The 26,884-nt window shown below is 41.5% G+C and overlaps 1 protein-coding gene across 1 annotated transcript in view; it reads left to right on the forward strand.

Annotated features, from left to right (window-relative positions):
• The window catches only part of SMPX (small muscle protein X-linked), a 49,026-nt gene that overhangs the window by 14,517 nt on the left and 7,625 nt on the right, over positions 1–26,884 (forward strand). Inside the window, exons 3-4 of the mRNA XM_039852276.1 lie at positions 1,166–1,252; positions 7,572–7,720. Of these exons, the coding sequence (XP_039708210.1) occupies positions 1,166–1,252; positions 7,572–7,706 (222 nt within the window). The 3' untranslated portion in view covers positions 7,707–7,720. The remainder of the gene's footprint in view (positions 1–1,165; positions 1,253–7,571; positions 7,721–26,884) is intronic.

Raw genomic sequence — 26,884 nt, forward strand, 5'->3', positions numbered from 1 at the left:
AATCACTTCCTGCTCTCGAGAGCAGAACACAGACCTTCACATAGATACCAGATACTTCCTGTGTCTTGATCTCCTGGCAACAGAGCTCACATCAGGCAGTTCTGAATGGACCTTACCACACTTTCTAATAACTTTGTTTCGCGTGGTACCAAAATCATCTAAACTGAGTCATAAGGTAAAATATTTTACTCTCTTTGCCCAGGCATCATTTTCATTCGTGACATTAAAGTGCAATTTCAATTGTTCAAGTCCACATATCCAATTACTCATAAGGCGACCCTTTATCTTAAGTAGAAAAAAATTATGTTCTACCTTAACAAAAAGCTTTAATGCTTGTTTTATGTGAGTGACACTCCTGGTTGAAGACGTTTTTGGTCTGCATTAAACATTCTTGCTTTTTCATATTAGATGAAATAGGGACAAAATTCAAATTTGCATATTCTCTTCCCCAGGTTCAAATTACTGTGTCAGTATATTCCTTGCATAATTTAATGTCTAGCATAGATCACGTTTGGTAGAAGGTATTTTTTGTGAACTGTGGGTGGATATTAGAATGTCCTTTTAATAAAGGACAAGAATCTATGAATTGTGATACCAATGAACTTGATATTTTAGCACTCTCCCTATACAATGGTGTGTTGGGAAGAAGGTAGAAGAGTGTCAATTACAGAGACTTAAGGAAGTGCTGAAATAGCCATAGGACATTATGGAATGGAGGAGGCAGTTAAGGAGGTGTGATCGCCCCCCTCCCGTGGGCGGTAAAACTAAAGGAAGCTGAAGGAGGGCTAAGGTGTGGATGGCTTCTGTGGATACTACTTCCTCCTTTCCTTTCATTATGTATTCCTTCCTCATCCCAGAGGGAGGGAAATGTTAAGCACCACAGGAGGGAAACAACCAGAACAAATTACCTTCAAATTCTTCCATCCAATAGAGAATTGTGAAATTACTAGTCAGACCTAAGGATGAATACCAGAAATCCGTAATAAATGGAAGTCGAATTTTCCTTTGCATATTTTTACACTGTCATTACAGCAATTTTCTTGAGGTACAAAGCTTTAAAGATATAGTTTTCAGATGCATTTTTCCTCACAACAATTACCGTCTCAGAATGTCATTGCAATTTCTTACTTTTCTTACGCTAAATCTTTCCTGTTTTCTCTTTTAGGCAAATATCAATATCCCAATGGGAGCCTTCCGGCCAGGAGCTGGGCAACCTCCGAGAAGAAAAGAATGTACTCCCGAAACGGAGGAGGTGAGAAAAACTTAGCTGGCAGAGCAGCTCAACACTCTTTCTTCACCAAAATCCTGACTAGAAAAGAGCAGAGGCAAGGCAAGGGCCGGCTCTCCAAGACAAGGGAGGGCACTAATGGACGTGGGTCAAAGAGTCATCACATAGTATACACACTCCTTTGGCTGTCTTGTTCAATCAGCCATGAAACACACTGCCCCTCACTTCCTCTCAGCCAAATTTAAGTGTCTGGCACAGTTACTTGAAGGCGATGAGTTTAACATGTAGTTTGTTGATTGTGTGTGCCTGTGCATGTGTGCATGTGTGTGTGCGTGTGTGTGTGCGTATGGTAGGGGAGCATAGCTGCTCAAATGCTCTTGCTCCATAACAGTCACTAGCTTGCTAAGATTTCACTCGAGCTTTTATTGAACTTAGCAGGTTGTATTTAGTACAGCTTCTGATGAGTGATGAACCCCAGTGGGAGCACAGGTAATAAGCACATTAAATTACTTATGGATTCAAACTAAAAGGCCCAATCTCTGGGTATTTCCTTTGAAAAGAGGACTTTGCAAGGGAGTCTATCAATTTTTGTATTTTTTCCTCCCTCAAATTCTTTACCTCTCCTCCAAATTCAAATACTTGGTCTTCTAAAATGAAAGATAAAATTAATAATGAGTACAATAAATAAAGTTCCCTCCCTGAATGTTTGTATTTCTTTCCCAATTGTGACTTTTCTGATGAAACCTGGAAGGTCTGATTCTGAAGAAAATAATTAAGATTTTGGAGCATGGCGTTAGCACAAGACAAGGCAAATGGAATTAAATAAAGCCACAGGGCACAGCGAACTGTATTTCATCTTTTAAAAAAGGCAAAAAAGCTTTTTTTAACTTTTGCTGGTGACATTTCAGATATTTGCCCCCAAAGAGCACCTATCATCATTTCAAGATTTCCTAATAAAACTTTAGTTGTCCTTCATCTAACCTTTTTTCCCCATAAATAATTCCTGACATGGTCTTACGTTAGTGGTGCCAGCCTCCTATCAATAGATAATTTTTGAAAGGAGATGGAATATTTGAGTGATATCACCAAGTTCTGGAATTTCAGCCACTGAGTCACTTTTGATAAGTACAAAATTTGAACATACAAGTTGAAAAGACCCAGCCTTACCTTTTCTTATGGTGCATAATCTCCAGTTCTGATGCTGCTAACTTGGCTATCCAGTTAATTTATGATCATGAGCTCTTCCTCTAGGACTTTGGTCAAGTATTTCTGAGTCTGTCTGCAAAATACGATCTCCTCCATTCCTTAGAAGTTCACTGCGAGAAAAGAGTTGGTGATATAACAGACATGGCATAGCCTAGCAGGTATTCAATAAATGATTGTTCGGTCAATCTAATTATCCAATTTTCATGAAGGACTCCCGGGCCTATCATTCTGCATGTTGTAAGAAAAAGGCATGAGGAGGTAGAAGCGAGGGCAGTGGAATTCTTCCCAAATCTCCATTTATCTGTAATCGGATTCCCCCCACCCCCGTGTTTCCTCTTAAGCTCTGACTGTCACTACCATGGCAATGTCAGAAAGTAGCTTGACTCTCTTCTCTTACTAAATTGACTGATGTAACAGTTGTTTTGTAGGCTTGCATCTAAGCTTTGCTCTGAGGTACAGACGGCCATCTCCTCCACACATTTCCCAGTTAGGGGTTTGGGAAAGCTCTTTGCTTGTACTCCTGCCTGTTCCCAATGTGATGGTTCCAGCGCATTCTAAAATAATCAAGAACTGATCCAACTTGGTTTGAACTACTTCACGACCAGCCACATATACAAATGGCCAACCAATATTCTTTGTAAGATGGAAGGGAGTGAGGTATCCACAGAGACCCTAGAAGTATTTCTTGAACTGAGCTACACCTTTCTTCTGGAGCTCATGGATCAGGATGGTGGGGCTAGGGGTTGCATTTCCTTATTGGAAGAACAAAAATGATCCCTTGGGACTTATGGGGTCCTAGGGAGGGGTGGGATCTAATGACTCAAGTCCTGGGCTGGACCTTAGGGTAAGTTGAAACAACATGTTAAAGGGAGCGGTTAGGCAGCTTGGCTTGGCTACAAGGTGGGTTAAGTGGGATTTTGTGGGCTCACTTGTGGCCCCAACCACCTTTGGAGCATAGTTTGAATGGGAAAATGAACTCTGAATTCCAAATAACATACAGACACACTCTTTATTATTCTCCAGTTTGCAAACTTGGAATTGCTTATCCTTTTAGAGTTTAGTTTTGTTACCTACTCTTGCATTATAATCATCACGGGATTAAGTGGAAATCATAACATACCATCCATGAATGAACAGGCCACCTCTACCACAGCCAGTAGCTCCCCCATCTCAATCCTGACATTGTCTCAGATGTGAGGAAGAGGATGTACCCCACCCAACAGGAAGTAAGGATGAGCCTTTGGCCAGCTGACAAGGCCTATGAACACTGGCTGGGTCTACAGCCCACCCATGGTCTCTGTGAGCCCTTTGCTCTGCTCACAGAGCTGGAGTGCACTCTGCTCAGCCAGAGTTTGGCTTATGCCCAACACAGAGGCCTTACAGCCAAATCCTAATAAGCATGGCTGGTCTTTTGTATAAGGCAAAACAGCTGCTTGCTTGAAGTGATTTGAAGGGTACTGGCAAGCCCCTACTCTGCCTCCCAACACTCTCTTTTGACTGAAATTCCATCATTAAGCCACAAAATGGCATGCTGGGATTTTGTTAATTATTGCCTTCTCCATCTGATCCCTTTACAAGATGCAAACACACAATTTAATTCCATTCCCAGCACAGTCTAGCTGTGCAGCAGTTCTGCCTCAGTTTCATCAACTGTAAAATAGGGGTAATAATAGTACCAGATTTATAGGTTGATGTGAGGATTAAATTAGTATGTGTAACTTAGAATAGCTAATAATGTATGTGTTTGGTGTTATTATTACGTCTTCAGTGTTTGAGCACAAGTGAGCATGTCAGACTGCACTGACCCACATAGGAGAGTGTGGAGAAAACTCAATAGGGTATCTGGTAGTGAAGAGGGAGATGAAGGCCAGATAGCTGGAAAATGGTTCACTATTGAGCCAACTTTTATAAATACTCCATCACCCACAAAGGGAACACTTCCCTTGATAACATCTATCCCTGAGCCTGGGAATGGTCTGGGGCTGATAAGCCTTCTCTCCAGCTCTTTTTATCAAAACCAAAGGATGTCTTCCACATCCTTTCTCAATTCAAATATCTACTTACAAAAGAGAAAATGTAAATAAGCCAGACAGAAAACTTTGAAAATCACATGATATCACTTATATGGGGGATATAAACCTAAAAGTGACAAATGAACAGGACACACAGAGACTCAGGGACATGGACAATAGACAAGTGGTTACCAGAGGTTAAGGGGAGGGGAGAGCTAGACAGGGTAAAGGGGGTCAAACGTGGTGACAGAAAGAAATCTAACTATGGGAGGTGAACACACAGCGTAAACGTATATATGCCTTATTGTTAAAGTGTGCAGCTGAAACATCGGATTTCGTTAACCGATGTTACCATAAAAAATAAATTAATTAAAAATACATACATACATACATACATACATACATACATACATACATACATAAAACATTGTTATAAGGTAAAAAAAAAGAAAAAATGTACTTATTAGTCAAATGCAGCCATCTGGAACCCTGCTTGCTCATGTCTTAATTTATTATAATTCTTATAATAACAAATTTATAGAAGAAATGGAATCCGATTGTCATTATTTTTAAAAGATGAGAAAAGATTCAGTTAAGAATATGTACCATCACAAACCTCCTTCCTGAGTCAATATCATATTATCTAATTATTAAATACATCTACTTATAATTTTCCACTACATGTGACCTTACCAAATCAGGTGCTAAAAGTCTTACCTTGATTAAAAAAACACAGTGCATTGAGGTTTTAATATCTTGAAAGTATCTAATAATAAATATCATCCTATATCTGTGTGTATTCACATAATACATCTTTGCATATAGACACATAACTACACACATTGGCTTTATGTGTTAAATGTGTCAACGTAGCACATTTCGATATTACAAAGATAGTGAATGTGACTTACCTGGGAACTTAACAGAAGAAATTGGAAACATTTTTCTCCTTCATGCTTCTTTATTAAGATCTACCCACCTACCAACCATGGGGACATTTATAAGTGAAGAAACATTTTTCATTTCAGTGCTACAGATATTAAAAAACAACAACAACAACAACAAAAAACACTTTATAGCCGTGTTTAAAATTTCCAAAAGCCTAGCTAAGAACATTTTGGAATACCTGGTTCTCCAAGTGGAAGTTTAGCAGTTTAATTATTGCTTCTAAACCTGCATTTATAAATGATGAATGTGTGTGCATGAAAGGAAGCCGATCTTGTGGCTCTGTACATTGACCTGGGGAAATGATATTTTCCAGATATTTACAGCAGGCACAGTCTGCATTGAATTACTTTATCATTTTATGTGGCTGACACATTAGCTATTTCATCAGCACTGTGCCAGAGTCAAGGAATATGATGCTAGGAAAAACTATTAGCCTTCAGTAGAAGAACAGCACCTCCATATTTTATATTTCTACTCATCCCCTCAAATAAGCAATTTAAAAACATTTCTATAACGGACAGATCTTCCAAGTAATTGGTTAGAGTTTGAGAAGCTTGAACATTTTCTTCCCTTTCCCTTTAGGGTCTAGACAATTTTAGAACTAGACGTAGGAGCCAGATGAGGGCACAGCATCAGCTTTAATACCCAAGTTACAGGGCTGTCTAGTTACGCTGGCAATGAGGGTGGGCATAAGGCTGGAACCTGAGGCAAAGGTGCGGTCTTATTCCTTTTCCCGGAACTGTGTTGGTTCACTCAGGTGTTAGCTAAACAGGTGGAGCTCTGCCAATCTCATACTGGGACTGTGTTAGTTTGCGTCCTCCAAGAAGCAGACTCAATGATGGGATGAGACATGCAAAATATGTATTGGGGCAAACACTTGTAAGGAAAATGGGAAGGTCCTCACACTATGACACAGATGAAGGAGAGTGGGACAGAGGGTCGGGCAGAAGCATCTTAGACCTCAGCGCTATTCCAAAGAAAATTCTCAAGCTGAAGTCCCTCTCAGAGGAGTCACCTGTTTCCCAGGAATGGGTCCGCCTTAGGATTCTGTGGCACTTAGTCATTGGGCACAGGCAGCCGTGGGAAGAATGACCTCAGAGTGGTGATGGGCGGGGTTTACAGGGCGCTGCAGCTGGAGCTGTCATTCAATTACTGTCCCAGCAGGAAACTGATCTGAGAGGCGTGTTCTCCTGGCTGCCACGGTGATCAAATGTTCCTCCAACACCTTCCTTCCAGGGCCGCAGAGAATACGTCCCTGACCTCTAGAAATTGGAGGAATGAGCTAACAATAACAGCTTTCTTCTGTAGTAATGAGTTGGAGTTCTAGGAGCCACACACAGCAACTAATCTTATTGTTTTACAGTTACCATTAATATATATTTTTGGTGTATGGACATACAGGCGTAGATTTGTGACTATGATATATTCCTGGGATTAATCAGATAAACAATGATCAACAAATATGCATATGCACTTCTGTACTAGGCATTGGGGGAACCACAAACAAGGTATAAGATGTGGTCCTGCCCTAAAGCTGCAACAAAATAAAAACATAAAATGATTGAAAATTTAAAATACGTTTCAAAGCAAGAGGGGAGAGCTGGGTCTCCTCTGTCGCTCCATCTTATCTCACACATATTCAAAGAAGTTTTGCTGATGTCAGTTGTGGTTTGTTTATGCTTCCCAGAGATGTCGTTGGAACAAAGTCTGGCAGCCACTGCACCCCTGAAAAAACATTTGAAAACTCCTGGACTAAGTCATTGTTCGAGCCAGACTTGCACTAATGTTCTATAAATCTCTGCTGGTCAGGCATATTATGATTATATGATATTAAATTAAATTTGATCTTGTGAGATTCTGGTTTTTGGAACACGAATCCTTCTAACTGGTTGTAATTTTTATTAGTAATCAGACACTAAACAGTACTCTAGTGTTTTCTAAGTCAGGTGGAGATTATTTGTTTTCTTCTTCCAACTTTATTCCACCTTCCTCTACAAACTTCAGATCTTCTTGAAACTATGAGGGTGTTTCAACAGCACAAGAAAAAGTCACTCTGCTAGAATTACTCTCTGACATTACTCTTACTTTGAATTTTGTCTGGTTCATGTCCCTGACCCAGAGAGACCAGATGTCTTTTTCAGTAAGCTGAATCTCTCTTCTCTTTTCTTTTTCTTTAGGGTGTTCCTCCTACCTCGGATGAGGAGAAGAAGCCAATTCCAGGAGCAAAGAAACTTCCAGGACCTGCGGTCAACCTATCGGAGATCCAGAATATTAAAAGTGAACTGAAATACGTCCCCAAAGCTGAACAGTAGTTGGAAGAAAAAAGGTGAGTGAAAAACCATTTCCTCTGTCTTAAAAAGGCAACTACAAAATGGTTAAAAGAAGACTTCCACAGAAGGAATCTGGAATTTCAGAAGCATTTAAGTATCTGGGTCTTGAATTTAGACCAGTATTTCCGGTACAGAGGTTTTCTGGTATGTAAAGCCAAGCTTTGGGGCCTGTCTTATTCTGTAACCAGTCAGAAAGCCATTGAGGATGTTTGCCTGCCATCCCCTTTCTGATCACCTTCTTAGTTGGGGAAAGACAGGGCTGGGGAGGAAAGATGCTTGGGAGGGGGCCTGTAAGAGCTTTTGATCTTGGGGGCCAGGGAGCCCTCCCACATTCCATGCCTCAGTTTCCCCACCCAGATGTCACAAAAAGTGATGAGGTATTCCTGAGGTGAGGATCAGAGGAGCAAGTTGCTGAGGAGGTTTGGAAGTGTAAAGAAGGCAGGAACCAGGAGTTCAGGCCTGGAAACCAGTAACCTTTGTGTAAGGCAGACCAAGAGAACCCAGTAATAACTCTGGATGTGGACGATGGAAGGGTAGGCTCAAAACTGTATCTGCCACCAAGGAGGCACTACAAGCAGGGCCTGTGAACGTATTTTCATTTTAATTAGATGCCATCAATAAAGATCCCCTAGTGAGGGCTCAGCCTCAACTTCCATCTGCAGACCTGACGCCTGTGGACTGGTGCGGGAATTCTGCAGCAGAAAGAGCCCAAGCCATCACTCTTTGTCCGAGGAGGCAATGAGAGCAATCTACTTTATCTAACATTATAGGATCCCACCATGCACAGTCTATTACATTCTTTTAAGCAGAAGTTTAAGTTTAGAGGAAAGGAATCTATCCTGGGGACATAAAACAGGTATTTATCTGGCTGATTGTCCATTCATTCATTCGTTTGTTCATCCACTCATTTATTCAACCAATATTTATTAATCATGTGCTATGTGCTGAACACTAGAAACATTTATAATCATGTACCACATGCCAGATACTGTGTGAAAAGCATTATATCCATCGTTTCTGTTAAGCCTCATGATACCCAATTATTGCCCCCATTCTTGAGATGTCCTAAGACTGATTTCCCCCATCTATCGCACATCCTAAAAAAGGAGGTCTGACTTCAAAGTCAGTACTGTTACCTACTTGTTATATTGTTTCACCCCTTCATCCCATTGTACCTTACAGAAAGATTGCACGCTCCCAGTGGGTGTTAGAATGAGATCCGATCATGTAGATGGTGGAGGCAAGCAGAGCAATGGGACCCTGCTGTCTTTTCCTGTAGACATAACGAAGAACAGAATGTTTTGTGAGACAACCCCATGAGTAATGCCAGTGTTACTTGTGTCATGCTTATGCTTACTTACCAGAACGTTCTCGAGTTAGTTCTACCAAAAAGATTTCTTTATAGTGGAAAGAAAGAGAGGAGCTGTTTTGAGTTAAAATAACAGAATAGTATCTAGTGTTTTTAACATATTTGCATAAAATAACAAAAGGGTAAGAATAAAACACAGTGGAATTTATGACCATAGAATGAGTCCTAGGAACCTGGAAGATGACAAAGTGACATCATCCGCAGGAACTGGCCTGAATCATGGCTATACACACTTGCTATTATTTATGACAGAATGCAACCAGCTGACGACTGATCATTATACTCAGTCCTGCTTGTGTTGCCAAGCTGAGCTGAAATATTTCAATATGTTTGGGATGAAGCTGCAGAACTTTCTTGTGAGAAAGCCTGGAGGAGGAAAATTGATTTTTTTTGTAATACTTATTATCATCACCCAACCAAGGCTGTTCAGTTAGACACATGAATTTTTAATGCAAACTTTAAAGAGTTTTGTTTTTATGAAATCCATATCGACCTAAATTTAACCTCGATTCCAGTTTTAGAAGAACTTGGTTTTGAAAGGTCAAAGGAATGCTGTTTTAAAATTCACTCTGAGATGACCCTGAAGTTTTATCTGGCAGTGAGGTTAATTTCGTAGCCTTGGATCTATGGTTACAGTAACAGGGAACAATATCAACCTAATAAAATGTCGAAAAGGTATCAGAGTAACCAGAACAAATTTTTTGTTACTTGATTTTCTCAGTGAGGCCTTTAATGATTCTTCTCTCCAACAAATTCTAATAATGCAAAACCACTCAGAGAAGCTGATTAGTCCTTATTCTACAGAAATGTGAAAACCTAAATTGTCCGGGTAATTGATCTGAATTCTGAATGAGTATAGTCATTGTTTTAAGCCAAGGAACGATCTTTATTTCTTGTAGGAGAGGTATTAAGCTGGCTTGCTTTTGACTCATCAATTCCTCTCCTGCAAATATGTCAGTTTTGAGAATTCCATGGTCATGTTTTGTGGTCACAGAAGGAGAGCATGTCTTAACATTGGTTGATTCAATGGACTCATAAGGAATACATATCCTGGACCAGCCCCTCACTGGTTGGATTGGTTTCCTTCTTCTTGGTCCACCACTTTGTCATCTATCCTTACCATGGATTGTTTAATGATTTGATCAAATAGATCATTCATTGTTTGAAGATTGAGTGAATAAATCTACTGTAAAAACCATAAGACTCAAGGCTCAAAGTCCAAAGTACAATTATTACAGTACTTTAGGCATATAAGATGGAGCAGCATCTCCTTCCAGCTAAGATTCGTGCCTCCTTTTAAGTGAGATTTTAGATTATTTCCATACTTTGTGGCATGGCTTGAATTGTTTCCAGGAATCAATTGAAAATGGTCCAGGACAAAAACCAGAAAGGCCTATGACTAGCTGGTTAGGGATGAGAAATCATAGCCTGTGGCAAAGGACTTAGGGCCTGGACTCAAATAGGAACCAGAACAGGGCAACATGAAGACAGCACATACCCATTCAAGAGCAAGAGACACAGGGGTATCCCAAATGGGGCCCTAATCCAGGCTGCAACAGGCACAGGGCAGGGAAGGGAGTGTGTTCATCCACATAACTCTCGGGATTCTTCTGGCTGTGATTTAAGGTGGCCAGGTGGTGATTTAAGAATGTCGAGGATCCAGATGAAGAGAGGAGCCAGCAGCAATGTCTGAAAATCAAGAGCCCTCAGACACTCCACGCCTACTTTTTGGTGCATGAGCAGCAATTCCTCATGTCCACCATCAGAAGCCATTGTCAGCTTGTTCCTTTATAGCTGCAGGAGATGCTATGCCAGACTTCATGGACAGGGTTTTGGGGAACCTGGAGAACTGCTAAGGGGTGGTGTCCAATAGATTCTGTGTCCATCTGTGTCCATTTCCGCTCCCTCCCAACCATCAGATCAGACCACAAGTGCCCACAGTAAAGAGGCTTTGTAACTAGCTTCTGTACCATGGGCCCTTTCCTCATTCTGTGTTAAGATATATAGATGTCAAACTTTGTCTCTGCTCTCAGGATACTTAAGTCTTGGTGTTAAGACATCCCATAGCTGATTATGACCCACTAACATGTAGGCAGTAAATACAACTGATGTTATGATTTGGAGTCCGGTAATTTCAAGGAGGTGGTGGGGATAGAATGGTTTAAACATAGGGTCAGAGATAGCCTCTGGACATATAGAATGTCCAGGCCATCATTCTTGGACCAGCCAGGTGGGACCAAACACTTCCTCTAGGGCAATACTTAGACTTTCAGAGCAGAACAAAACAAGGTGCCACAACCTGCCCACACTATCTCTTTTTTTCCAATGGTGAAAGAACTCAGTTTGAAGAGGAACAAAATAAATATCAAAGCAGTAGCAATGCAGTAATTACAGGCAAAATGATTAACTAAGGTAAACCCTAAGAACAATTCTATAATTATGTTAATGAACACAAAGACAGCAGCGATTGAAAGCACTGGGGCTGATGAAGCACTAGAAAGAAGTTGTCATTCTGAAGTTGTAGGAATTCCTCCTTTCTGTATCGGACATTACAGCATGGCCAAATTTTGTGTGGCAGCCAGATTTCATGATTACATACTAAACAAGAGGTTCAGAAAAATGCAAAATTTTAGTGATTCTTAATAACTCACTTAGTAGCTTTTGGCCACGTATAAAAGTGAAAATCTATGAGATTAATTCTCATTTGCCTTTAAGAACTGGGGAAAGCACTTCCATTTCTGCATCAGGAGTTCTTTTGAGGGCACCCAGAGCCATACTTTGAGAAACACTGCTGTAGCACAGTAAGTGAGAGTGAGTGTGAATGATCTGCAGCTCCTGTGTACCCATACACAGCACTCAATCTCAAGTTAGTCTCTATCCATACCCCACATCAGCCAAACAGCCTTGAATCTGGATTTTGTAGATCTGGAAAGAATCATTATAACATCCTTTTGGGGGAGTTATGCTTTCTTTCTCCTTCGAGCACTCTGCCCCACACCTGGCATCTTCTGCTTATGCTGTCACAATGCTTATGAAAGTGGCATATTGGTTTTCTTGTTTATATCTTCTTCAGGATGCCAGGATATAGCTCTTTAAAGGCTGGGCGCATCTTAAACATACAAGGCATGTCTCCAAATTTTACTAGTGCCCTGACCACAGTAAATCTGGTGTCCCCTAGGAATGTGTTCTTGTAGACTTTCCAAGTCCTTATATTCTCAGAGAGACTACTACTTAAAAGCAAGACTACCCTTTGTTTCAAGGGCTGAAGGTAAACTTGTTGACTGTGACCAGTAAAGGGCACAGAAGTTTGACTTTAATTCACTGATAATAATTTTATTCTTCTGGGAAACTGAAAAATTAGGGAAAATGTCAAGTTTGGCTCATATTCTTCAAAAGAGGAGAAAAATGTGTAAAAATCATTTAAGTTTCAAGAATTCTTCGAGTTTTCAAAGAACATTTATGTACAGATAAGACATATTTACCAACCAGTCATCCAGAGAGATGTCATCTCTGACGGAGGAGAACACAAGGTGCTCATTACTCTTAAATGTTAAGCTTATGTATCACAGTCGTTCCTGCTGAATCAAGGGCTAATTTTGAGAGTGCTGGCAGGAGGGCAAATTAGTGTCCCAGACACTTGACGAAAAGTGCACTTAGCTGAGACATCATCAGACTAGATGACAGAGGTCGCTCCTCCCAGAGGATCCCCTGAAACTCCGCTTCCCTCCACCCAAGCTACATCCAGGTGCATCCTCAGCAAGTCAGGTGCCCTTGCTGAGACTCACACTGGAGGCATCTGGCCTCGGTTTCTGGTGTGGCCTTTTGAGGCAACTATAAGCTCAGCATCTGTGGATTGCTTGCTGAATCTTAACAGGTGGCCCCGGAGGGGCAGAGGCTTGGGCTGCAGCTGAACCCCTCTTGGGATTGTGCCACTGGACACCTACTTCACAAATCCACACTAATAAGACCGGGAGACTTAGGAGTTTTGCTTAGTACATAGAAACAGACACAGAAAGGCAGCCAAAATGGGAAGACAAAGAAGCAGCAAAAATAATGCTTAGAGGGAAATTCACAGTTGTAAATGCCTCTATTAAAAAAGATCTCAAATCAATAACCAACCAATCGAGTCAATAGTATCAGCTCCATATTTGGTAAAACACAATAAGTTTTAAAAAATCTACTTGTATAAATATTATAATAACATAAAAGGAGCTGGGAAATTAAAAGTAATCTCCTGTAAGATCACCATTTTAGTATAATACTCACTTAAATAGCTTCCCTTTGAGTCTTTCCCCCTGGGTTTACATATGAGATGCAAAACAACACAGCTGCTAACAATATGGGATTTGGGGTCATGAAGACTTGGTCTCATTACCTTCTACATTTGCAACTTTGAGCTCTATGTCTTTATTTCCTCATTTCACAATAAGCAGAAAATGGTGTCTCCCTCATTGGGTACATGTGAAGGATTAAGGACATGTATTTGAAAAATTATACCTAGGGGTAAATAATAAATGGGAACTGGTTTTCCATTTACTTTTTCTTACATAGCATCATTCATAGCACTTGCACGGTTTCATCTCTTTTCTACTTTACATTTTCTACTTTATATTTTCCCATAGGAGTATTTTTTATGTTGCTTTGCGGCTTTCAGAATTAAGATGATTTATCTCTTATAGTCTTTTGCTTATCATGATTTCATAACATTTTCCCTCTGCCAGAAGACAGAGGACATATTTATTGTTTTACATGGAATTAAACTCAAAAAACCCCAACAAGTTCTGCAGATGTCTTCTCTGGTTTGCTGGAAAATTTTTTTGTCCTCAATTTTGAAGTGTTCCCTGCTTTGACCCAATTACAGCAGCTCTATTTGCTTTCTTCGAAGTAAATGTTTTTATGCTGAGATTTTTCCACTCTCTAGGGAAGCCACATTTCTTTTGATTTGTGATGCTTTCACTTTTTTTTTTTTCCTGCTCCCCACTTGATTAGGATAAAGATGGGTTCTGCAGTGGTTCTGAGTTTCATCAAGGTTTTATTAATTTGTTTTCCTGCCTGGCAAAGTTATTGTTCTAGGCCCTGTTTACAGCCTGTGTGCGTGTAAAGTACTCTTGGGGGTGAATGTGAGGAGCCTTCCAGTTGTTTGTGGCAGTTGCTTTAAGAGTCTCTCCACAGCAAACACACAGATGCTACCTGGATGGTTTCTGTTAAAACTGAAATCCTGTGGGTGTGAGGATAGAATTGGTGAGACAGCGTTCAGGGAGTAGATCTGAAACCAGAGAAGGACATCTGCTCCAGCCAGCTTGGAAGAAGGCTGAGATGACTCAGGATCCAATTCTGTAGAACATTGTACAATGTCATGCAGATGTCCATGGGCTAAAGGACACTTATGGCTGGCGCTTACCCTGCTCCCAATGCAATGGAACTCACTACCCTATCTCAGTGGTTGGCTGGGAGTTGGGGGGTGGGAGTAGATGGGGAGGTAGACAATGTCTGGAGACAGCTTGGACAGTTTGAGTTGTCACAACTAGGGGGAGGTATGGGCTGCTACTGTCATCTAGTGGAGAGACACCAGGGATGCTAGTAAATGTCCCACAATGCCCAGGACAGCCCCCACAACAAAGAATTATCCAGTCCCAAATGTTAGTAGTGCTGAGGGCAGGTAACTCTGATTTATCTACTTGAAAGTTTGATATCAAGACCAACTTGTTGCAAACTTTCCTTTCCAAGCTATCGGTGCATTGCATTTTGCAGAAATGAAAACAATAATAAAAATAGAACACTCATTAATTGCCAAATATTTATAACTCTTCATAGTAATCAGAGACTTAGGAAAGAAGCACTTTTAAATGTAATTCTTTTGTCAATTGGTAAACTGCATTTATGGTACGTGGTATAAATGGAATATTCCTGAGGTATAGTATTAGGTCTTAAACACGACTATATTTTGTAGGTTAGTTTTTTCATCTCAAATGTATCAGAAAGCAGGTTATCTCAGCAGCTCATCAAGTCTTTTAAAAATATTAATGTCAAGCATTACTAATCATCAGCACCGACATCAATGTCATCATTTTTATTGTTATCATTAGCATTACCGTTTAGTACATACTCATGATATGCCTGACACCTTGTCCTATTTTTCACATACCTTATTTCATTTACTCCTTATGCTGACTGCATGGGGTATATACTATGATGCCCATTTCATTTATGGGGGAAAAAAATGCTAAGAGAGTTTATGTAATTTGACCAAGGCCACCCAGTTTGTAAGTCGCAGAGGTGAGATGCAAACCATCGTCTGTCATACTTCATAGCCAGTCCTTTCAATCGCTATCATCCATTGCATTCTTTAAAAAATATTGTTTTTGTTGTAGTCTTTCAGGTTTTGCAAATATTTCACTGTATTAGGTTGGAGTAAAACAAGCAAAGGCTAAAGAGACTGCAGAAACTCACCTCCACAAACGGGTGATACCACAACTCTGACATGTTGGTTTATTCATTCATTTGTCCATACATACATTCATTTATTTATTCAACAAGCATTTATTAAGCATAAAGCATGCACCGGGGGCTAAGTATGTCAGCTTTAGGGACACAGATATGGATCAGACAGAGTTTCTACCCAGATTGAGTTGAATGGGCAGCACGTTGCATGGAAGCACAAATCATTTGCTCTTTTTAAGGGTCTTAAATAAAGGTAGGGTTAATGTCCGTAAATGTCAGAGAAAGCATGAGAGATTGAGAGAAAGGTAAAGGAAGAGAAGGGAAGGGTGAGGGGAGAAGAAAAGAGGGGACAGAACAGCAGTGACTGTGGCAGCACTGGGGGTGACAGGGACCTGGCCTGGTGCTGACAGAACTGCAGCAGCTGAACGCCAGGCCTTTGCAGAGCCTGCCTTTGCTCCCAGGATGAGTGGGATGAGCGAGGGCTTGGCAGGCGGCTCTTTGTCATCATGAGACAGCCGTCTCCTACCCATGAAGCCTTTTCTCTCATTCCCACTCACGCTGTGAGCAGCCCACGCAGCAAACCAGGGATGTGAATTCCAAGCTTTCTAATCAGGCTTGACGGCATCGTGACAACGCTGCTCCTTTGAACTCCTTCCACATATTGTGGCATTTGAGAAGAAGGAATCACAAGGAGCGAATCGAGATTTGCACATTTCACTTGTACTCCCTTGCCTCCACTCCCTGCTTGTGAACTGATCATCCCACACCCTCTGGTTTAGGGCTTTATGCAGATGGTGAGGGGTGGCTGCTTTAATCCCAGGCAGAGTTGGTCAATTGGCTTCTCACCGAGGGAAATTTCCATTAAGCAGTCGACAGATTGCAGTTGCTTTTGTCTAGGCAGGTGGCACAAAGGCTGCTCTGAATGATGCATCTTGACTGCTGAAAAAAAACACCAGAAAGTATGTCCTACTGCCCAAAAGTCATTGGATGCCTTCTGTAGAAAGGACAGTGGCACTTCCTTCCACCCCAGAACACCTGCCCTGATATGTAGCAGGCGCAGCCGAATCCTTAAGTAATACACATTTTACTGCCTAGATCTTGCCTGACTCCCGATTTTGGATACAAATGATAGGAATCGTTGCCCTTTAGTTCCAGAGGCAACAATTAATTCCTGAAAACTTACTGAACAGCTTTATTAAATTCTGAGTGTTCAAACATCCATTTATTCAGCTTCACTTAGTGTTCACTTCCTAATCATTTTGTACATGGGCTGCTTAGAATTTACCGTGGCTGAATTGATCTTTTTCTTCATAATGCAAGTTCACAGCATGAACTAGATTTGAATGGGAAGGATTAAAGAATTGGAATGAATTCACTCATTTAGTAAATGAACATCTGTGCGCTCACTATGCACCAGGCACTATGACATTAGAGGTAGGTGATACAAGACAACCCCTTTCAAGGAATTCACAGTCTAGCTGGTGAGGATGTGAGAAGGGACATTAGTACATAATGGCTGCAGCAGGAATTAAGAAACAAGACACAGACTTTGAATATAGGTGACGGAGATTTTAGACAGGCTCTTGGAAAACAGATATTCTACAGAAAGGATGTTGAAAAGCATACACTTTAGAGATTATTCAGGCACAGCTTCATCTCCTGGCTTCACTACTCCCTTGGTCTATGATTTGGCATAATCACTCTGTTTCTTTTTTCTGAAAATAATGAGAAAAATACCCACCTCAGGGGGATGAGTTTGCTCCCAACCCTAAGGGACGTTTAGCAATGTCTAGAGACATTTTTGGTTGTCACACCTCAGGGTGGGTACTATTGGCATCTAGTGGGTAGAGGCCAGGGATGCTGTTAAATATTCCACAACGCGCTGGACTATGCCCAGATAGTGCCAAGGTGAGAAACACCAAATTACATAGTGTTTATAAAGTCCTCAGCGCAGTGATAGCTATTATTACTAAGGATAGCATGTTGTTATCAGAAGGAACTTAACTTATGGCACGGGGCACTGACACACTGAATGTGCTGGATAGAGTGGGACATGCCTGCACTCCATTTCCAGCTATGTCATGTAGTAATTTTGTGACCTTGGGCAAGTTCCTGACGACTCTGAGCCACATCTATAAATAAGAATGATAATACCACTCTTGAGAGGGAACTGTAAAGACCATGAGTTGACTCATATGGGGCACCTGGCACAAACCGGCATCTAGAAAGTATTCATTCCCTTCGTTGTCTCCTCGACTTGCCGTTGTCTCTGCCCCTTTCTTCCAAGGGCAGGGTTTGGTTGGTTGGCTTTTAAAGGAAACAGTCTCTAAAGAGTAGCTCTGCATATTTTCCCAGGGAATATGAAAATCCCCACTGAAAATGAAAAGCCACCACTTGTGACTAATATGAGCTCCCCGGAGCACTTGTAAGCATTCAGGAGTATCTCTTGGTCTTACTCAATCACCACCTTCCTTGAATCTTTTGAGCTGGAGACAGTTCAAGAGATGATTTATAACCTGCAAGTATCCTCTTTGTCCTGGAGGAGGCACTGTGATCCCATTTTTCAAGATCTGCAGCACCTGTTTCCAAAGAAAATCAGTGTGTGTAAGAACTATTTAGAGTCAAGCTGCCATTCTCTCCCTATCAAGGGAAAGCAAAATGAGGCATTTCAGACACCATTTTACTGAGCATTTCGAATGGGCTTGATGGCCAAAAAGGGGCATCTCATCTTTTTAGTAATCTTTGCACACAGAGTAATGTACTATTGGAGTCTGGTCCAGAAACTAAAACAAGATTCATGTCGATCCGAACATCCAGAAGTGCTCTGGGTGCCTTCTCTATGCCATCCTGTCCCGGCTTATGCCCCATGCACATCCAATTTCCACCTATTACTATTCCCCAAAAGTGTTTTCTCCTTCCTTCTGATGTTACTTTTTATATTAAATTTATTAGGGTGACATTGGTTAATAAAATTATATAGTTTCAAGTGTACAACTCAATAATATGTCATCCGTATATTGCATTGTGTGTTCACCACCCAAAGTTAAATTTCATTCTGTCACCATACGTTTGACTCCCTTTATCCTTATCCACCTCCCCCATTTCCCACCTTTTGATGTTACTTAATTTGATAATTAAGTAATGTCTACCTTTCAATAAGAGTGAAACAAGTAGGTAGTCAGCAATAAATACAGGTGCCAAATAATATGGCAGCTTGGAGACTTCGTGAAATGGCCATTTACGGGGCCATCATGAACCAGGCAATGAGGAAACAGAGGCTCATTTAGCGTTTTGCGGCAAAAACTCAACCACATCTTTTAACTAGAGGCTACCAGTAGCAAAAATATTAACAAGGTGTTGCACTTGACCTTAAGAATTCCAAAGTACTTCTGTGTTCTTTCTCTCTTTCAAGGCTCACAACAGTTCTCTGACATAGGCAGGGCAGGGATTGAATTTGCAGTTCATTCTGAAATGACTTCTGACTTTACACAGGGTGAAAGACTGTGAGATGTATAGTCATCTGCTTCCAGAGAAAGTCCATTTTAAGACTAATTATTCATTAAGCCTGGTTAAGTCCATCTGTAGAAAATGGGTGTGATCTCTTTTAATCAGAAAAGTGGGATCACCATACAATCTGCACTGGTGCCAAGATAGGGTTAGTTATAGCCTGTATCTTGGGCCAGACCTGAATAGATAATAGCTCTGCTTATACCCAGAAGGACTTTTCTCACTGACACAGAAAAATAGTGAGGATTAATATTCCCATTTCTATCTATAGATCTATTTCAAAAGAAAGGTACTATCTTAATTTCCATCTCTATTTACTGTTTTCTTGCTGCCTAATTAAAAAAAAATCATACAGTGTCCTTTATATACATATAAACATACAACCAATATACACACACACATACTTTCTCTCTCTCTCTCTCTCTCTCTCTCTCTCTCTCTCTCTGATTTGATCCTGGATTTGAAAATGAAGTTGAAATGTCTTAATTTCAGAAATACCAGGTGGCAAACAAAGGATCCTGGGGAAAAGTTCACTTTAAGGTACCCCTAAATCATCATCCTAAAGGTCAACTCTTCTGGAACGGTCTCCATTGTCACCAGCAGCCAAGAAATGTCATCCTAGACACCCTGCAGAATCATATATGAAATTTACTGCTGGTTATCTGTTGGGGGAGAGGAAGCCTGGGATTCATTCTGGGCCAAATCCAATCTAATTATGGGCCAATTATAGACTTGCTTCCCCTGCCAGGAGCAGGGTACAACACCAACCAAGCTGGTCTCAAAGCCCTTGGCTCACAGGGACTCCTAGTACATGGGAAGAAGAGATCGTGGCCCGGATAAGACAAAACAGCTGATAATGCTTGGAGACCAGCACAGGTGGTAAATGCAACTGCATTAGAATGACCCCAGAATCTCCTCACCATCTCACTGCCATCCCTTCATAACTGACTCCAGATTCAGTTTTCCCTCGTGGTGGCACCCTTTCCAACTAGGTGATCAAATTATGAAATGCCAAGAGGTGGTAGGGAGGGCTTTGCTCCCACACTCGGAGTCAATCTGCTGCAGTCCTGTAGTCTTGGCCATGATGCCACCTAGGAACACAGTGCCTGGATGCCCACACCACCCACTGGCAACCTAACTGAACATGTAGGAATTAAAATGGCAAGAAACTTGAGTTAGGTAAAAATAAAGCTGTTTCTATTAAAAAATCTAAATAATTTGTGAAATTTGGCTGGCACTTGCAATTGACTGAGCTCATCTCAGGTCCATATTCTAGCGTCCAATAGTGTCATTATTCCTCCTGCTAGCTTTGCCTGTCTGATCTGCCAATTCGAGAAGCAAGCTCGTCTCTGTCTTTAACCATGACCTTCAGGAGAGCGGGGACAAGGCAGCACTAAGGACAGCATCCCGTGGGGCACAGCAGTGGAAATTTTAGATTGGCCTAGAGCAGTGGTCCTCAAACTTTCTTGTGCATCAGCATCATCTGGAGGGCCTCCTGAAACTGAGACTGCTGGGGTCCGCCTCCACAGCTTTCGGTCCAGTAGGTCTGGGGTGGGCCCTCAAATCTGCATTTCTGACAAGTTCCCAAGGGCTACCGCTGCTGCTGCTGTTTGGGGGCGCACTTTGAGAACCACTGACCTAGAGCCATCAATCTAGATTGTTTAGGTCTGGACACTTAAAATCCTCTAACTAATCCATCACTAGGTCCAGTTTTATAGCTAGTATCCAAAGGTATAGTGAGCAACTTGGTCAAATTTCTTTGTTGAATTTCAGACATATGAAGCATCAATGAAGCAATAATCATTAATATTTATAATAGTGCTTCCAAGGATTAGGCACTGTCCCAAGCACTTTACCTTGTGATTCTTAAATGAGTTAGTATACATAATACTTCCATTTTACAGGTGAGATAATTGGGGCACAGAGAAGTTACATGACTTCCCCAAGGTGGCACAACTAGACAGTGAGGCATCCAGGATTCAAATTCACGCTGTCTGCCTCTTAACCATTACTCTAGGCTGACTTTCCATGTGGCAGGTGGGAAAAGCCCCATGTGAGTGAAATGTACTGTGTAAATTATGAGGGCAATCCTAATACAATGGATGAGGAATTCTGTCAGTGACATCAACTCACCTACATTCATTCATTTCTGTAACTATTTATTAAATTCTGACACTGCTACAGTCCAAGGGTTGGCAAACCAGGCCTCACAGGCCAAGTGTAGTCCACCACCTGGTTTTCTTTTTAGTTAAACTTTTTGTTTTGGGGTAAATCTAGATTCACATGCAATTGTAAGAAATAATACAGAGATCCCTGGATGCAATGATTGGGAAGAAAGAAGAGGAATCATTTTTCTAATCTCTACAGAAATATTTCTAAGGAAGGCCTTGTCAAGTCTCAATTATATGCAGAGACCAAAAAGCTGGGGTTGATCATCTTTATTTGAGCATATTATTATGGATGTCCAGGTAGTGGAAGCAAAACACAAAAGAGATTCTAAATTTGAACACTTTTCAAGTCCAATACAAGACAGGACCAGCATCATAGCTACTTGGCTGATTGATAGACAGTTATATAGCTTTTCTCAAATATTATGACATAAGAACTGAAGCCAATTTCTGACTAACTGAGTTGTCCAGCTTTGGGCTTTGGGTGAGGATGACTTATTTTTATTCTAGTTATCTTAGTCCTGGAGTCAGGCAGCAACAAATTGTCGGATACAGTTAGATCCATGGTCCTCAGCACTGACAGCACAATAGGATCACCTGGATTTGCTCGAGCCCCACTTCTGACAAATTAATTATTTGAGGGAGTGGTATGTTTCATAAGACCTCCAGGTGAGTTGAATGTACAGCTTGGGTCAGAAGGGCTGAGTTAGAGGATGTTTCTCAGATCCTCCTTGGATAAACCAGACTGAAATGTTTCTTGCTTGGAAAAGCATTTCTTTGGTTGAATGTCAAAGCTGCTGGGATGAAAGTCTCTAAATGTGGAAAACAGCCAAGCATTCTTGGAAAGCCATGCAGCATAGATGTTCACTTATTCAGAGTGACCCAGTAGTGAGCCACAGCCTCCCTTTGGGACGGAACATGAAGAAGAGATGCTAAGTTATCCAGACTGCCATATGAGTCCAGAACAAGAGCCATATTGGGCTTAGAAGGAGCTGAGGACACTCCGGTCCCCACTAGTGAGTGTGCTGTGCTTTGTCAATTTTGTGATGCGTGTCTAGCCAGCAATAAGTAGAGTCATATTCTCGCAGGTCAGAGAATCATCAATGTCATTTAATCTAACCAAGACAGAGCCTAGTAGGTCCACTGTATACTACCTGCTTTCCAGATATGTCCCTTACCCTGGCGAGTCACCTGAGTTTAACCATGAACTCAGCAACTTTTAACCCTTATCCCAATTCATCTCAAGCTGCCAGGGCTGTTGTTCCCTCGAAATAATCCCAGGGTCACCCTCTGGAGTGACTCGTTAAGTGGAGAGTCCAAGCAAGTCCCCATTCCATTAGAGTTTCTTTTAACGAGTTCAGTCTCTGGGGTTATGTAAGTGGGTTATGTTTTCAGCGTGATGTACTAAGGACTAATTGATAGGCCAGCCAGCTATGTTGGCCTGCTCCCACAAAGTTGAATCCATGAGTTCTCAGGATGCTAGGTCTCCAGAGTCTGTCTACTCACCATTTCAGAAATGCCCAAAGCAATATGGCCCTACTCTGAAGCTAAGATCTGGTTTTGGACAAGAAAATGCCAACTTTTTATGATTCTGACCAATCACATCTATTCATTGACACATAAATTATAAGAGCTGGACTTGGCCTAAAGCAACTGTATTAGTTATATATTGCTATGTAACAAATAATCCCAAACCTAGCAGCTTAAAACAATAATAAATATTCTCTCAGAGTTTCTGTGGATCAGGAATTCAGAAGTGGCTGAGCTCGGTGGTTCTGGCCTGATGTCTGTCATGAGGTTGTAGTCAAGATGCTGGCTGCGACTGCAGTTATCTAAAGCCTTGACTAAGACTAGAAGATCCACCTTCAAGATGGTGCACTCATGCCGCTGGCTAGTTGGTGATGACTGTTGTTAGGATGCTTTGGTGCCTTCCCAGGTGGACCTCGCCACTGGGCTGCTCGAGTGCCCTCACAACATGGAAGCTGGCTTCCCCAGAGCCAATGATCTGAGAGCGAGCAGGGTGGAAGCCACAATGACTTTCATGACCTAGCTTTGTAAGGTCACACTCCACTATTTCTGTAATATGCTATCAATTGCATGAATCAGCCCTACTCAGTGTTGGAGGGGACTGCACAAAGGTGTGAATATCAGGAGGCAAGACTCATTGGGGGCCACCTGGGAGGATGCCCACCACAGCAGCCTACTCCTCTTTTTTTGTTACCGATGAGAAAACTGAAGTTCGGAGAAGTGAGATTTGTCCAAAGTCACAGAACCTTAACATTTCAGTATTCGCTTTTCTTTCAGCCCCACTGATCTTCACCACCCACAATTTCTTATATTTATTTAAAAAACCAAATCCAAATGTCGTTTATCTTTGGGGAGATTATTTCCAAATGTGAAGCCAGTTTCCCTGGTGTTTTTAACACAAGAAGCCCTTATAAACCAGACAACCTATAAGTAAAGTGTATACCTTGAACACTTGAAAAAGGGTTTCCTTCACTCCCTGAGCCATTAAGAAAGACGTGCTCCAAAAGAAGAGAAGCCAAAGCAGAACCTCTTAGGGGAGGCAAATCCAGTGTTTGAGGGATTTTAGCTTTTACATGCTGTTTCCTCTCCTCGGCTTGTTCCAAGGGTGAAAACAGAATAACCACAAGAAAAAAGAAAACAAGAAACAAGAAAAAAGCAGAGTATCACCAAAAATCAAATCAATGGAAGGGCCACCCTCCTCAGGGCTTGCTGTTTCATTAATCCCAGATGAAAGACAGTGATCCAGCCACAGGCACTCCCTAGGAGAAGCAGAGTTTTTGTTTTTTTTCTGTAAAAACTTATGTCTCTGAAAACACACACACCAACACACGTGCACACACCCACAGAGAGATTTTTAAGCACCGAACTTGAAACTGTGATAAATATGATCAGTTCTTTTCTTTTTAGCATATTCTTTCAAACAGCCATCTTCTAAGAAAGGCAACAAGAAAAAAACCTCTTGTATATTCTCTTTTCAATCGGTTAGAAAACGACAAGGCCTGTCATCTCTGATCAACATAACTCATCAGGAGACATGAGACTTTCTCTCTGCCTGACCTATTTTGTCTAATGGGGCCCACTCCTTTGCCTTCTGACAAGCTATCTTCTCTCCTGAGTTCCATTTTTAGCAGGGCTTTATTAATGGTTAAATCGTTAGGAATGGATCTGTCTCCCTGCAAAGGTTTACTTCCCTTGTTCAATAAATAAAGCCATGGGATTGGAGGGACTGTCCATTTCTGCTTTATTTAAGCTCACATTTTTCCTAGCCCACAAAATACTGCAAATTGATAGGTGAGAGCAGCATGAGTTCCCACTGCCTACCTAGCAGTCTGTGGTCACTTGCGATTTGTCTCGTATTCCGTTCTCTAAGTAATGTTTGTGTGGCTCATGGGAATTTTCCTAAGCCCTTGAGGGAAGTCTGAGAGCTGGAGCTGAAATGCTTTGGTGAGGAGCTTCTGGGTATTTGCTAATAGAAAAAGGCCTTTCTCAATCCTCAGGCAAGAGTCCTTGGTCAAGTGTTATGAGTTTCTGCTACGTTTTCCCACTCTCTTTATTTTGAAAGAAGGTTTGCAAACTCCATTCACCCACCATTCTTGTTGCTGTCACACAGGTACCTCACTGAATAATTGGTGCATAAATTGCCCACAGCTGTTAAAGTGACCTGTGCGCTTCACTCCTCAAAGCCTTTTCTCTCGTTTCTAGTTGCCAGAACCCTGCAGTCAACAGATCTTTCAAAGAGAAAAAACATAAAAGTGATAATGTCACTGCCTTGCTGAGCATCCTTGAGTGGCTCCCCGTTACCTTTAGGGCCTGCATTAACTGACTCAGACTCGCCAGATTTTTTCCATCTTGCAGTTCTACCCACCCAGGGCAGTCCTTGCTCCAACTCTAGTGAAATTCTCCCCGTTCATGAAGGTGCCCTGCTGACTCTAGGCCTTTACACATGCTCAGAGTGTTTTTTACCAATCTCTCTCTCCTCTCCTACCCATTGGCTGGCTAACTTCTGCCCATAATTCAGGTCTCAGTTTAAATACTCTTTCTGAAAAGCCTTTCTCTAGACCCTTAAACTGGACACAACATGCACAGCTTCCTGTGTTTGTCCTATCACAGTGGCACCCATCACCATGGGGAAGTGGATTGCCATCACTTTATTGTTCATTTCCATGAAGGGTGAAAACTTGTCCACTAGTGTCTCCACAGGGTGTAAGACATTTTCTGGCATATAATCAAAATAATGCCAGGCATCTGGTTTACAGCCTCATCCAAAAGAAACAAACTATTTGCTAAAAATGGCCTCAAAAAAGAATGCAAATCTTCACCCAAGAGAGATTTACATATAGTAAAGCTACCTAAAAATTCTCTTGGGCTGATTCATTATCAGCCCAAGATTCCTTCATCCTAGAGACTTCTTACCCTAAATCTCTCTTCATTCTGCCCCCAAAATCCAGTTATCTACTGATTGTCCCAGCCCTTCTTTTTTCCTGTAATTTTGACTCAGTTCACTCCTTTCAATTCTCCTCTCCACCCATTTAGAGCTCTGTCAACCATCAGCACCACAAAGAGATTGAGGCCAAGATGTCAAAGACTGAATCTTGCTTGGAAGGTAGAGGAAGGACTTTTAAGCTTTTTGTGGGTCTTTGTCTCAGAATAATAGTAATAGTAAATGCACATTTATTGGGCATTTACTATGTGGGAGGAATTCTGCTAAATGCTTTAATATGTTATTCTCACAACAATCCTGTGAGCTTGATACTATTACTTTCCTGTACTTCAGAAGAACATTTGCCCCAGGTGACACAGCTAGGAAGCAGAAGAGCTGATGTCTGAAGGCAGAGTGTGCACTAAAATGTGCGAGCAGGCACTCAGTAAACATGAGTTGAATGTATAGACAGAGTCTCACTTAGGATGCAGCTTGGAAGCTGGCAAGACAAAGGGCATTAAGGCAATTTCTCTGGTGAATTGATCATAAGCACACGCCAAAGCTTTATTTCAGAGTTGCTTAAAGAAGCTTCAAAAAGCCAGTTCAAAAACTTGGGCTAGGAAAGTATGTGGTTAGATAACACTGTTAGACCAGGTGCAAGTGGTTGTTAAACTCTGTGACACAGCTAATTTAGCAAGGCAGGTAAATCTAATTTCCCAGAAGGGGCTCTTAATCTCATTAAAGTTGATCAGAAAATCACTCATATATTTTATCAACAATGCTTCCCAGAAGGGACCAATCATCACACCGGAGCACACAGCTGTCCCAGCTCAGGTTTGGGATCATTTTGTTTCACAGAAGCATTTCTCAACCTCAGCACTATTGACAATTTGGGCTGGCTAACTCTTTAGGGTGGGACTATCCTGGCTCCTACCGTAGGATGCTTACAGTATCCCTGGCCTCTACCCACCAGGTACCAGTGGCACCCCCTCTTCCTGGTTGTAATAACTGAAAATGTCTCCACATATTGCCAAATGTCCAGCAGGGGGCAAAATGTCCCCCTCTACCCCCACTATAACCAACTGCTCTAGACTCTTGATTCTCAAAGTGTGGTCCGTGGACCAAGACTAACAGCATTCTTTTGGAGGATTGCTAGAAATGCATACAACCTCAGGTTCACCCAAGGAGGTCTGAATTCTGACCTCCTGAGTCAGAATCTGCAGTTTAA

This window comes from Pteropus medius, unplaced genomic scaffold (genome assembly GCF_902729225.1).
Source record: "Pteropus medius unplaced genomic scaffold, Ma_sr-lr_union100, whole genome shotgun sequence".
In the NCBI taxonomy this organism is placed as follows: Eukaryota; Metazoa; Chordata; class Mammalia; order Chiroptera; family Pteropodidae; genus Pteropus; species Pteropus medius.